Source organism: Labeo rohita, chromosome 9 (assembly GCF_022985175.1).
Source record: "Labeo rohita strain BAU-BD-2019 chromosome 9, IGBB_LRoh.1.0, whole genome shotgun sequence".
NCBI classification, from domain to species: Eukaryota; Metazoa; Chordata; class Actinopteri; order Cypriniformes; family Cyprinidae; genus Labeo; species Labeo rohita.
The window spans coordinates 28417185-28430971 of NC_066877.1; the positions used below are offsets into that span (position 1 = coordinate 28417185).

Here is a 13787-nt window from a genome sequence, read left to right on the forward strand (position 1 = left end):
GTCAGCAACCTAGTATTTAGTATGCAATTCTACAGTCTTTACAAATAACCCGTGATCGGAAATATAACTTAATCTGTCACATGTTACTTTCAAAGTAGCTTTAGCTTTCTTAAACAGTTATAACACGTCAGTATTGCCTGGTTTGACTTTCATTTTCTTACAGTGGTCGTGTTAAGACAAGCTTTAAGTTCTGACCGCAAATATGAGTATAATACTTTTATTACTGTATCTAAATAAACAAATAATCATTACAGCGGGGTTATCTATTCGTTTGAAATGTTTTGAGAACTTCTAGAAGTGCTTCAAAAGGGCATACATTCCCTTCTCCTGTGGGAAAATGAACTTTAAAATAATAATAATCAGAAAAAAAGAATAGTAACTTACCTCTTGCCAATTTTGTGAAACATATTCCAATAAGAGGCAGTATGAGCAGCGTTCTACATGACCAGTTCAACAATGGAGCCATTCCAGCAGGCGAGGCAATCACACGTTCCCAGAGTTATGTGGAGTAGTAAGTATGCTGTAGTTTAGTTTGTGGCTGCAAATAGTCAACTACTCCAAGTATTCATTGACTGCGCGGTAGCCAATGTCACGCACTTCCGGGTGAACGTTCGTTCTGGTGAAGTGTTCTAAAGAATTTTGAGATTCTTATTCCAATTCCCTTTAAAGATTCCAGTTCGATTTACGATTCTTTTAGCACTTCTGAGGGGGAAAAAAAATTCTGAAAGAAAGTAATGTAATGTTCTGTTGTATCATCTGCCTACTGTTGATAAATGATGATAACATTTCCAGAGTCCAGAATATATAACAAATCATAATAGTAATACAATTCATTCAAAAGTTTGGTTTAGATACTTTTAATGACTTTAAAATATAAATATAAGGCTATAAATAAGATCTAAAATAATATCTCCAAGTTCTTATATTCTGTAACTTCATTTAAGTGTCACGATCGGTTTATTCTTTATTCGTTTCGAGGCAGACATAAAATGTAATAATGTGTTACGTTCTGGAAAGATCCGACTCATACGAGTCATTCGTTCGGGAACCATAGTAAGCTGGTCGCTGTGTATGTTTCGATTCATTTAAAAAGAGCCGACTCAGAATAATCATTCATTTGGGAATCGAACTACTTTGGTTGCGCTGTAAGTATTGATTCACTAAAACGAACCGGCTCATAGGAGTCATTCAAGGTTTTTAGCAAACCAGTCCTGATGAGCAAGATCAGCCTGAATGTTTTAATGTTTCCATTTCAGACTGATTTTCTAATTAATCATTCAGACCTGTAAAATGGTTCAATCAATTATTTGAATAGAGCTGACTCAAAAAAAGAGTATCGATTCACAAATCACAAGCCTCTTTATTTATATTTAGTTTTTTAAAGAACAACCAAAGAAAGTATATTCAACAACTTTTCCAGACTTGGGAAACATTTCTATTCATTTTTTATATCAATTTCTTAATTGTTTCTGATTTTTCCATGTTAAATCCTGACCGAAGCCATGACGCTCAGCTTACTGGAACTGGATTTGTATTCTTTAGTGACTCACTGCTTTTGCTTGCCCTTTGGAATAGATGGTCTGTATCTATCTTTAGAGGATTGATGATTCACCTTTAAAGGAAGTATTAATGAAACATAGACACTTAAATCCACAGGGGGAAAAAAATAGGTGTGAATGTTACAGTGAAGTCTACAGGCAATCTACTAGAGCTCTTTACAAGGATTTTGTAGGCTGAAGTATTTATTCAGCAATGGGGGAATATAATGTGTAAAGAGCAAATGTGTAATATTCACATACATTCACACTCCTTTAAGCTGTAACACACACCTAAACAACCTTAGTGTCTTGAAAAATTTTGCTTCAGTAGAAGTTTGAAGGCTTTGGGATTTCCACAAATTATGTGTGGTTGTTTGTAGAATGGGAAAAGTATGTGATTTGTTTGTATTTAGGGCACAGGGTTAAAAGTGTAGTTCTGTTCTGTGTAATTCATTATTTGTGCAGTAAGGAGTCTGTTTTCTTTTTGTTGCCAAATCTGTTTTTGTCTTCCTGTCTCAGCAAGTCTGTCCAGACATGGTCAGAACTTTTTTTAGTCAAGGGCCAGACACAGTCAGGTCACATAATAAACAGACTGCTTTTCAAATCAGCCTGCTTATTTGTTGCTTCTCCCCAGAGTATTTTAATTGTGCGTTTTATTTAAGTAAACTAGAGGTTTTATACTGTGTCTGGCCTGGGCATATTTTGATTTGTGTACTTTGTACCATCTTCTTTTTCCATTTATTTCTATTTCACTTCTTCTTCCTGTAAACACTGTTTTTAAGTATAAGGTTTCTGAAATAAAAAGGCAAAAACCAGTTTTTCTTAGGTAGACTAGCTACCTGATTCATGTGGGTGATATCAAAATTATCTTTGTGTGTGTGTGTGTTTTTGTCATTTTTATTAGTTTTTGTTTATTTTACACATTACTATTTATCTGATTGTTCAGGTTTATTTTATTCCCAGCTGTAATTTTAGAGCTTGATCTTTAGAGCTTTTGAAAATTGGAAACATTTTAACCTTTTTTTTTTTTTTTTTTTTTTACAATTTTCAAAAATCATATTTTTCATTGTGCATTCCATTTAATATCAATTTTACTGCAGTTGGGTTATTTTGTTATAAAGTAAAGATACCAAAAAATACAGCTCACTAACACAATAAAAACATGATTTTTGAGTTATCTGTTTATGAAAATGCCTCAAAGTCTCTAAGTGCCATATGAAATTTTCTCCTAAAATGAGCATTTTTATCAGCCTCCTGTGTGTAGGTTTACTAATTTCACTTTAATGCCAATTCTTGTCATTGCCATCAAAGTGAAATAACTGAACATAAACATGGGAGCCTAAGAAAAAGAAAAATTCAGATGGCACTTAGAGGTTTTAGCATGTGAACTCTCTCTCTCTCTCTCTCTCTCTCTCTCTCTCTCTCTCTCTCTCTCTCATAAATATATATATATATATACACAAACATATACACACACACACACACACCATACTCCATTTGGATACACCAAAGTTAAAGTTTAAGTATAAATAACTCTTTAATGTTATAACTGCACATATCCATTTTTACAGAGTATTCTGAACTGCAGAAGTGGAAAATTTCCTTTGGCCTTGTTTCCCAGAATACCACAAACCTTGCATTTTTTCATCACCCTCGAAAAATGCGTATCAAAATATTCCATGCACCAGAGCATAATGTGCTATCTTAGTTCAGACCCTTATCCCTCATGAAACTGTATACCGCCCTCTTAACATCTCAAAGCAAAGATGAAAAACTTACAGATGTGAGCTTGATTTACGCTTTATGATCTCAGGGAGCTCTAATTACATTGGCAAAAAAAGTATTAAATGTTCCACCAACATCACTCAGGATATTATAGAACAATACAACTTAACATATTCCGATAGATAGACAGATAGATGGACAGACAGATGAAAATGCATTGTCTTTTTCAGTAGAAGTGACCTCACTGTCTGTTATTGAGATACAGTTATTCTTCTGAGAGACTTGAAACATTCTTGACGCAAGCTGGATAATGTGAATGCATCCTCGTTCATCTCAGATGGGTCCCACAGATTGGTGTTTGCCAGGAAGACAGGGTAGAAAATATGATTGGGGCAGACGTGCTCTCATTCCCCTGCGCTGTGCTGGCCGATGTTGCCTGGAAACAGATGGAGAATCACAGTCCATCATGCATTTATGGTGGTGATTACCTTGAATATCAGCCTGGAAGGCCACTAACAATTAGTCTGCAACCACAATAACTTGAAGGAATTTACCAAATCAAGAGAAACTTGTAGACATCCTGTTTAGAATTGTGTTCTCTGAGTCAGCATGTTAGAAAAACTAGCCATTTTGGCTAACAGTCTGAAACTGCCCCGTTAAAACGAGTCTTCAAATGACTCACATTTAATTTTCCACCAGTAGGTCCACACTATTTCCTTTTACATCATAATCTTGATGTAACAGCTAGGACAACCTTTCAGTCTTTCTCAGTCTAAATCCTTGAAATCCCTTCAATGTTACAACATACTCTCCATTCTTTCTCAATTTTTGAAAGTTTTTTTTTTTTTTTTTTTTCAGTTTTTCAGTTTTTCAGTTTTTCCCAACCTGCAAAATACTGAAATTCCCTGGTAGCAATTACATCACCTTTGTCAAGATATAAAAAAAGTTGCTAATTTAGCACACAAGTAAATGCTAATATTCATCAATCTTCTTTGTTATTCTCTCTCTATATATAACAGGGCTGCTATTTGATATTGAATGAGAGAATCACCTCTCAGTGTCTGAAGGTCATTATATTATTTGTGCTAGTTATAATAAGCTTTCACTGCAGTCATTTAATGTCACAGTATACCTGTGGGCAACTTGGGTTACATCTCATTATGCAATGCATTGACATTTACAAAAAAAGTCTGAGCACAGAGACCGGAATGTTTTTAGTTTGGTGAAAACTGTAAAGTGACTGGTAGGAAGGTTAAATAACTTGCTGACTCACTGTCGATGAACATTATTTCGAGCAAACATTTGTATGGTAATTTATTTGCCAGGTTACTCTTAGAAAATATCACTTGTTTGACCTTTCATGCAAAAAATAGCATAAAATGTGAATACTCTTAAAAATAAAGTTGCTTTAAAAGGTTCTTCACAGCGATGCCATAGAAGAACCATTTTTTGGTTCCACAAAGAACCATTCAGTCAAAGGTTCTTTAAAGAACCATCTCTTTTCTACCTTTTTATAATCTGAAGTACCACAAAGGACCGTTTCTGAAACAGAAAGCTTCTTCAGATGTTAAAGGTTCTTTTGGAACCATTTAGACAAAAACGGTTCTTCTACACCAAGGTGTGCTCAACCCTGTTTCTGGAGATCTACCTTCCGGCAGAGTTCAGCTCCAACCCTGATCAAACACACCTGAACCAACTAATTAGGATCTGAAGGAGCGCTTGATAATTTCAGACAGGAGTGTTTGATCAAGGTTGGAACTAAACTCTGCATGAAGGTAGATCTCCAGGAACAGGGTTGGGCACCCTTGTTCTACACTCATAAAAATATATATTTTTTTTTATTGGCATTGATGGTTCCATAAAGAACCTTGAACATCCATGAAACCTTTCAAATGCAGAAAAGGTTCTTTAGTGGAAAAAAAGTTTTTTAAATTTTTAAAATGTTCTTCAAATGGTTCTTTTAAGAACTGTTCACTGAAAGGTTCTTTGGGGAACCAAAAATGGTTCTTCTATGGCATCACTGCAAAAATACCCTTTTGGAACCTTTATGTTTAAGAGTGTATGGCATCATGAAGCAACTTTATTTTTAAAACTGTATAGCGAAAATAACAAAATGTCAACACTGCCTTATACTATACAATAAAAGTCAGTGGTGTCCAGAAGATGTCAAGCTCATAAAAGCACCCTATTTCCTAAATATATATAACTCATTGGCATCTCATTCAAAAACTTAAAAAAAAAAAAAAAAAAGAAAAGCAAATGATGACAGAATTTTGCTTTCCAGTAATCTGTTTATATGCAGTCTTCAGTGTGAATGTTATATGCGATAAAACCCTCTTGATTTTGAATATATTTGAACTTTTTAAAGATAATCATATTGTACAGGATTTAAAGGGATAGTTCATCCAAAAAATCTGATTGTTCTTTCTTCTGTTTCTTTCTTCCTTCTTCACAAGAGAAGATATTTTGAAGAATCTTGCTAACCAAACAGTTGCCATAGCCATTGACTTCTATAGGGTAGGGAAAAAAATGGAATGGTCAACTATTTGGTTACCAACATTCTTCAAAATATCTTCTTTTGTGCTCAACAGAAGAAAGAGGCTCATACACGATGACAGAATTTTCTTTTTTTGCTAAAGTATCCCTTAAATCCACTGACAAAACACAGGCAGTGAAAACAGCGTGAGATCTGACTATCTCTGAAGTGTTGTCTCTCTTAATGCAAAATAGTGCTGCTAACAGTTTCAGGATGCCGTGCAATCAGACTCAACAACAGCTCGGTACTCTGAGATAGAGGATAGATAAAGGATAGAGTGTCAGATCATGTTACCTACTTATCCATCTTATGGAAAACAAACTGCTTCGGGTCACCTTGAGCAAGGGTTTGCCCAAAGCAAATGAACGCTTTTCCATATGGCCCTCGGATCCACTGTTCTGTGATTTCCTTTAAGCAAAATTAGAAAGATAGAGTTAACTGATTAATATGTATTTGGGTCTTGTGTTCATGTTATGTAAAAAGCCTGTAGGGTTTAATTCATTGCCAATTATCCTATACAGGATGTTGAGAACAAAGGCTTGCTGCTGTAAGAGTGATTCTAGCATAAAAATTCATAATCACTGATGAATCTGAGATGATTGCTTGAAGACATATTGGAAAAGAGACTTATCTTGGGCAGAACTTAACCAGCACTAGTCGACCTGTTAAATTGCATTACATTAGTTTTTTGCCGTTAATAAAGAAACATAATAATAGTTTAAACGAACTATTTTTTTCTGTAATTTTTTTAACGTAAATATTTATATGGTTGAAGCTGGAAATAAAATCTACATTATTAGAGAATGTTATACAAGAAAAGTTTTTCTGCTTCTAAATGTCATGTATACAGTAATTGACTGTGTTAATTGTTTCTTTGAAATTTTAAAATTTCTGAGTGAAAATTGTTTCTAGACCATTTTTTTAGCACAAAAATTGTGTTTGTTATGCTTTTTGGTGCTTGTATTTGCTGTGTTTATATGGCTGTTTTTATGTATTCATATTTGCTTGTAATACAAAGATATGCATTCTTCAGATTTAGCCCCATCTTCATTTTCATGTTGCTATATTATATTATATCTTTAAAAACATTTTACATCTTTTTCTAAATAAAATCATCCAAGGTACATTTGAAATTGTGACTGATAATGTGGAAAGTTGCCAGAAACCTTTAGTCTGTAACTTTAACCCGAATTCTTTCCACTGAGTAAAGACTTTGTTTGTAAAAAATTTACTGGTAGAGCAAAAGTTAGGATGTGTGTGGGTTTGTATTCATTTACCGCTACACTAGAACACATTAACAAATTTAAATAACAGATAGATCTTGATGAAGTATTCACAATAATAACAACATATTGTCAGTTCAAACTAGGGGTGGAGCAAATTATGGTCCAGACAATAATATACAGTTAAATGTGTTCTGAATAATATATTTTAATATATAAATGTATTAGCCCTAGCCCTTTTACCCATTTGGAATAGCACATTTTCAGTTATAATATTCATTTGAAAATATTTTTGTACTCAGATGAACCTAACTGAGGCATCTCATCCATTCGGGTGCTGCGTTGAGCACAAACAAATCACATCACTGCATTTTATAGGGCTATTCCATTTTCAGCAGCATCATTTGAGGATGTAATCAGCAGTTAAATCACTCATAACATGTGGAATCGTTTTGTATATAAAAAGGCAAGCATATTTTTATGTAAGATGGGCTATAAAACAGATCAAATCAACTTTAAGCTATGACACTGTGGTGTGAAGCATTTTGTAAAACAGCAGATGTCAATTAATGTTAAAAGCGTGATTTTAATTCTGCGCCCACAGAAGTTATTTACTCAACACAGCGCTTCGGATTCGGGGTTCTCTATTCTGATTGGTCAACCGCGATTACACGCATCTTTTCTTTGTGAAATGTGCATAAAACAACCGATAACAACGCACATTTTGTGCTAAAGCAGAGCAAAAGTTTTAAGAGAATATTACTTATCAATTTTGTTCAATTCAGTAAGTAAAGCGATGAATAATAACACATTCAGTTTGAGTTTGTTAAAGTAATGTTTATAGCGACTTACCTGAATAACACATCCGGTTTGGATTTTTGCAACGGAGGGTCTATCACCCCCCGAGTACTAAAGATTGTTACTGTTAGACCAACTCAAGAGTGCAAGTATGTTTCACTGGCTACTGAATCTGGCGCTATTTTCTCTCCTATCACACCACGGAGTGTTTTTTTTTTTGTTGTTGTTGTTGGTGGTGGTGTAAAATTTTTTTAAAAAATTCTCAATGGTTGTGTAAAACAGCACCCTTTTTACCTTGCCATAATCAGCTCTGCAAAAATCATCTCATTCTGGTCGAGGCTGCTTTAAATGCAAATGAGCTCTGCTCGCCCCGCCCCTCTCTTCTCTCTGTGGAGAGACGAGTCTGTTTACTTTAGCCGCATTTAGCCATGTTTAGCCGCTAAACTTGCTAACTAGCACATTATTAGGAAAGGCGATCGCAAAGATTCATAAAAAAACCCTTGTACTCACTTCTGCTGTAAGTGAAGCTAGATCACAAATGATTCGCGCGAACATAGACGGATATATGTAGATCGGGAGGCGCATTCCCTTCACAAACAAACGTAATCCACTGCATCTTCAGGAGCTCAGATGTCGGGAGTAAATGAAGACCACTATGTTTATTATTACAACACCTCGTTCAATCTGAGATATTCTTGTCTAACTTACATCCCTGCTCCGGCATCGAAACAAAGAGGGCGGCCTCTGTCGGTGTGACGGCACAATGACAGGCATCTGAGAATGGCTCGATTTGAAAAAAGGAATATTATTTTTACAGATTAATTAAAAACCACTGCATGGATTTTTATCATTATAGGGTAGATTTGTACATACACTGCCAACACACATTAATGTTCAAACAACACGTCAAAGTGAACTTAGCACCTGATGACCCCTTTAAGACAAACAGGCAAGATTATACAGTAATTTCCAGTGTTTATTTATTTGGTAAGTAGCATGTTGAATACATTATCCATTACTTATTTTTCATGTTATACAAACATCGCTGCTGAGGGGAAAAAACAGTAGACACCATCACAGAATTTGTGATAGTTCTTGGTTTTAATGGAAACTGTAACTGGACCCTGTGGGGACCCTACTGGTAATTGGTTGCCTTCTATTGGTGGCTTGTTAAAACCATTAAATCCTGAATGTTGTCCCAAAAACACACTACAGAAAACCAATGGTTTTAATGGTTAAAAGTTAATGGTTTTTATCGTTTGTAATGGTATTTGTAGTGGAAACCATTAGAATTTCTGTGATTCTAATAGATTCTAGCGTTTTTGTTTTTTTCAGCAGGAGTATTTGTAATGAGAGTGGTGACTAACAGCAGTTTGCCACTTTTTTAAATAGGGCCTAACAATCACATTCGTTTCTGGGTGTTTGGCAAAAAAATATGGTTACCATAGAGAATTTGTGTAATTTTGACACATATAACCAGGTTGTGTTCCAAACGGTTACTCATTATTTTTGTATACAGATTTATGTAGGTATGTATTTTTCTTTTACACCTTCATATCATAACCTGACTTCATTAAGAGATTGTTTTTTGTTTTTTTTTAAATAAAAATTAAAAAGTATATGCAGAATAGCTGCCCACAGTGCTTTTTAGCACATTGCTGTGTTCCTAGTTTACCTACTGCCCAAATAAAAAAGGTCCACCTCAAGTCTTTTGATATTTTAGTAACTATGTGTTAAAAAACAAGTCTTTGAAATCTTGTGTAGAAAAGTAATACCACATCTTTACAGCTATACACACAAGCTACATTTATGCCTGTAGCACAAATTAAACAAAACATATTTGATATTTTGAGTTTGAGGCTGGTTCAGTCTTCTTTCTTCAATATTAACGCTAGCCTTTGAAATTTCCCACTAATTCAGATTTTTCATTTACAGATGCTACAGGTTAATTTGTTTCCATTTGATAAACTAACTTGAGACTGTTTATTTTGACTGGAAGGTGACGCATCATACTAATAATGATGCAGTTTTAACTTTATCATGCATAACGCTCTTATTCTGGTTCATAAATGAATATTAAGTGCCATTATTTTTAATTACCGGATTAAGATTTAACAAAGCAAACAAATCATGGTGAAAAACAAACAACAATTCCAGCATATGGTCGCAAAGAACAGCTGGAGTTTGGACCTCATGGGGATAAGAGCAAATAAACACACTAACTCGAGCCAAATATAATAAATGGCACGTTTATATTCAGTTTCTTCTTACTTTAAAACAAATATTGACTCTAGCCATGGCACTGAAGATGATCTTTTGAAACAAACAGATTTGAGTATTAAGTTGCACATTTTATTGAAAAGTGTGCATTGAATCTATTGTTTAGATTCAAGATAGCACAGACACAGTACATTTGTGAACTTGTTTAAATGTGAAGTTATTATAAGTGTTCAAATAATTAAATGGCAAAATCATCCACAAGGAAACCAAATGTAGTTATATTCATTTTATTTATTAACAGGTTTACATTGCTTAAAATAGTTAGTTTGAGAACACCCAGGCCTAAATGAAAAAATAATGCTATTTCTTCCCAGAAAAGCAGGCTCTGTGATTCATTTTAGTAAGTATTCCAATGCTTCTTTCTGAGCACTTTTCCTTTGTTAATCGTCTTTTCATGAGCAAGTGGATCACTGTGGCAGTATGGCAGCGATGCACTGAATGTTTTATTACTCTGGGGCCAATCTGTCCCTACACCTCATTGTGCTCATCACAATATCAGAGTATGTTAAATATCTAAATGGTTCTGCCTCGATGCAATATGTCTGGATAATGTTTTTTTATCATTAAATTCCCACTCCTTAGCAGGCTGCCACCTCAACAGTGCCCACCCAGATGAGCACAGCTCAAAAACTGCGTTCCACAGAGGACTGGATGATCTCGCTATTTCCCTCCTTAAATTCAGATACCCATTGAAGTGAGACTCCCATAAGATGTCTAATGAAGCAAATAACTGATTCAGGGTTGGTTTCGAAGAGGCAAGAGGGAGGAAAAACATAGCGATGCTGAGGCTGGAACCCACAAGACAGTGCTGTCGACTCTCATTTAGATGTCTTACTGGAGACAGTGCCAGAAGTGTTTTTCTACATTTGCTTGGAATAATCACAGAAAACTCTCAAAGCTGAACTTTTCCTTTGAGGAAGAGGAAGCAAAGACAAAGGCATGCCTGCCAGGCCAAACACATATCTTGAATACTAGTTGAGCAAGTCTAATAAAGTTCACTTTATACAGAGTAGTGGTACTGTAATTAAATTTAACAGATTTGATTGCCTAAAAATAAGCATTCTGTCATTTAATCACACTTATGTTGTTCTGAACCTGCATGACCTGTTTTTTCACTCTTGTGAATTATTAAACTAGTCATAGAATAGCTTTGTGTGAAATCGAACTACTTATTCACTCATTAGCTTCACCACTAGAGGGCTGTTAACTGCTGAGTTTATAGCCAATAAGTTAGACTCATGAACCAGATTAGGATATTGATTCACAAACGGATCATTCACACTAGCTTAGTGAACAAAATCAAATGATAATAAAGCTCAAAAGCTCTCTTATAAACCCTCATGGTTTCTTATTTTAGTTAATAGCAGTCTGTCAAGTTTGGGATCATTTTCCAATCAATTTCCAATCATATTACAATCATTTTCCAATCAATAAAATATGGCCTAATGTACTGTTTTAATCTTAAGTAATTTTGTCGTCCTGATATATATATATATCAGGACGACAAAATTACTTAAGATTAAAACAGTACATTATATATGTCCATTATATAGTTTTTATTTATAGTTTCCATTTATATAGTACATTTTTTATATATATATATATATATATATATATATATATATATATATATATATATAATATATATAATATATGTTTTTTTGTTTTTTTTTAACAGGTTTGGCCAGTATTTTGAATTATGTATTGCATTGTATAGTGTTTTTGAGTTGAAGGAAATGTCCAAATGTACTGGTAATTTTCTGCCAGTTTTTCTATGGATTTTAAAAAATCTAATTTGCTTTTCAGTGTTATTGTTTTTCATCATTGTAGAGCACGGTTTATTGTTTTGAATTAGTGTATTTACAGTAGGCTATGATCAAGCTCGAGTTCAAGTATGTTTTTCTGTCTGTGCATTAGAGAGCTCATTGGCATGATACAAAAACAAGAAAAAGCCCATTAACGCATTTTAGCCGGAACTCTTTATCATACAGATGAGCATTTTTCCCGTAAACCAGACATCTCATTTCACTGGTTAGTGTGCTGGGATTTTAAGGGAAAGTCCAGGAAGGTCACAAACTCCTGAGTGAAAAGTCAGCGCTGGGGGAACAGTGCCAGTAGGCCAGAACAAAATCATCCTTGTGGGAAAAAATATCATAATATAATAACCTGACCTCATTAAGAGATTGTTTTATTGGAAAAAGGCCTTTTTAATGTACAAATTAGATAAGTATCTGCAGAATAGCTGCCCATAGTTCTTTTTAGCACATTGCTGTGTTCCTAGGTTACCTACTGCCCAAATAAAAAGGTCCACCTCAAGTCTTTTGATATTTTAGTAACTATATGGCACAGGTAACTCCTTAACTATAAGTCTTTAAAATCTTTTGTAGAAAAATAATACCACACCTTTACCTTTGTCTATAGCACAAATTAAACAAAACATATTTGATATGTTTTTCTGACTGTGAATTTGAGAGCTCATTGGCATGATACAAAAAAAGAAAAAGCCCATTAACGCATTTTAGCTAGAACTCTTTATCGTGCAGATGAGCATTTTTCCTGTAAACCAGACATCTCATTTCACTGGTTAGTGTGCTGGGGTTTTAAGGGAAAGTCCAGGAAGGTCACAAACTCCTGAGTGAAAAGTCAACGCTGGGGGAACAGTGCCAGTAGGCCAGAACAAAATCATCCTTGTGGGAAAAAATATCATAATATCATAACCTGACTTCATTAAGAGATTGTTTTATTGGAAAAAGGCCTTTTTAATGTACAAATTAGATAAGTATCTGCAGAATAGCTGCCCATAGTTCTTTTTAGCACATTGCTGTGTTCCTAGGTTACCTACTGCCCAAATAAAAAGGTCCACCTCAAGTCTTTTGATATTTTAGTAACTATATGGCACAGGTAATTCCTTAACTATAAGTCTTTAAAATCTTTTGTAGAAAAATAATACCACACCTTTACCTTTGTCTATAGCACAAATTAAACAAAACATATTTGATATGTTTTTCTGACTGTGCATTTGAGAGCTCATTGGCATGATACAAAAAAAGAAAAAGCCCATTAACGCATTTTAGCTAGAACTCTTTATCATGCAGAGGAGTATTACTCTGTATGTATGACACTGCTATCTTTTATTTCACTTGTTGGAGAAAAGCCCAAGATTCCGTAGGTTAAGCAATCCAGCGTTCTGGAACATTCAAAAGGAAATGCAACTTTCAAACTCTGGCCAGTAGTAAGGAGAGAGATGAGCCAGCCTGTAGACAGCAGACTCACTGAATACACCACATTTATGTAATTGGGAAACTACTGGTAAACTGTTATGACAATGATGAAGTAAAAAAAAAAAAAAAAAAAACGTAAAATACTTATTTTATTTCATTTAGTTGCCAAGGCAGCATTTCTTGTTTTTGTTTAGTACTAAAGTAACTAAAACTAATAAATAAAATGAATAAATACTATATTTTTATTCTAGAAATTAAAAATAAAAACTAAAAAAAAAAATTACTATTAGTTTAACTAATATTGAAGTAAAAACTAAAAAATATTTAAAGAATCTAACTGAAATATTAACAAAAGCTAGAATGGTATATCAGTAACAAAATATATAACAATTTAAAGCAAGCCAATAAGCTAAATATTAAAAGTGAACATATAGTTGAAGTCAAACGTTTACATACATCTTGTGTA

General features: G+C 34.1%; 1 protein-coding gene and 1 long non-coding RNA gene across 2 annotated transcripts in view; one reads left to right on the top strand and one right to left on the bottom strand.

The window, feature by feature from the left end:
- Nucleotides 1-548, bottom strand: part of tfpia (tissue factor pathway inhibitor a) — a 29853-nt gene extending 29305 nt beyond the window's left edge. Inside the window, exon 1 of the mRNA XM_051118328.1 lies at nt 385-548. Coding sequence (XP_050974285.1) covers nt 385-466 — 82 coding nt within the window. The 5' untranslated portion in view covers nt 467-548. The remainder of the gene's footprint in view (nt 1-384) is intronic.
- The window catches only part of LOC127170423 (uncharacterized), a 71663-nt gene that overhangs the window by 50009 nt on the left and 7867 nt on the right, over nt 1-13787 (top strand). The window lies entirely within an intron of this gene.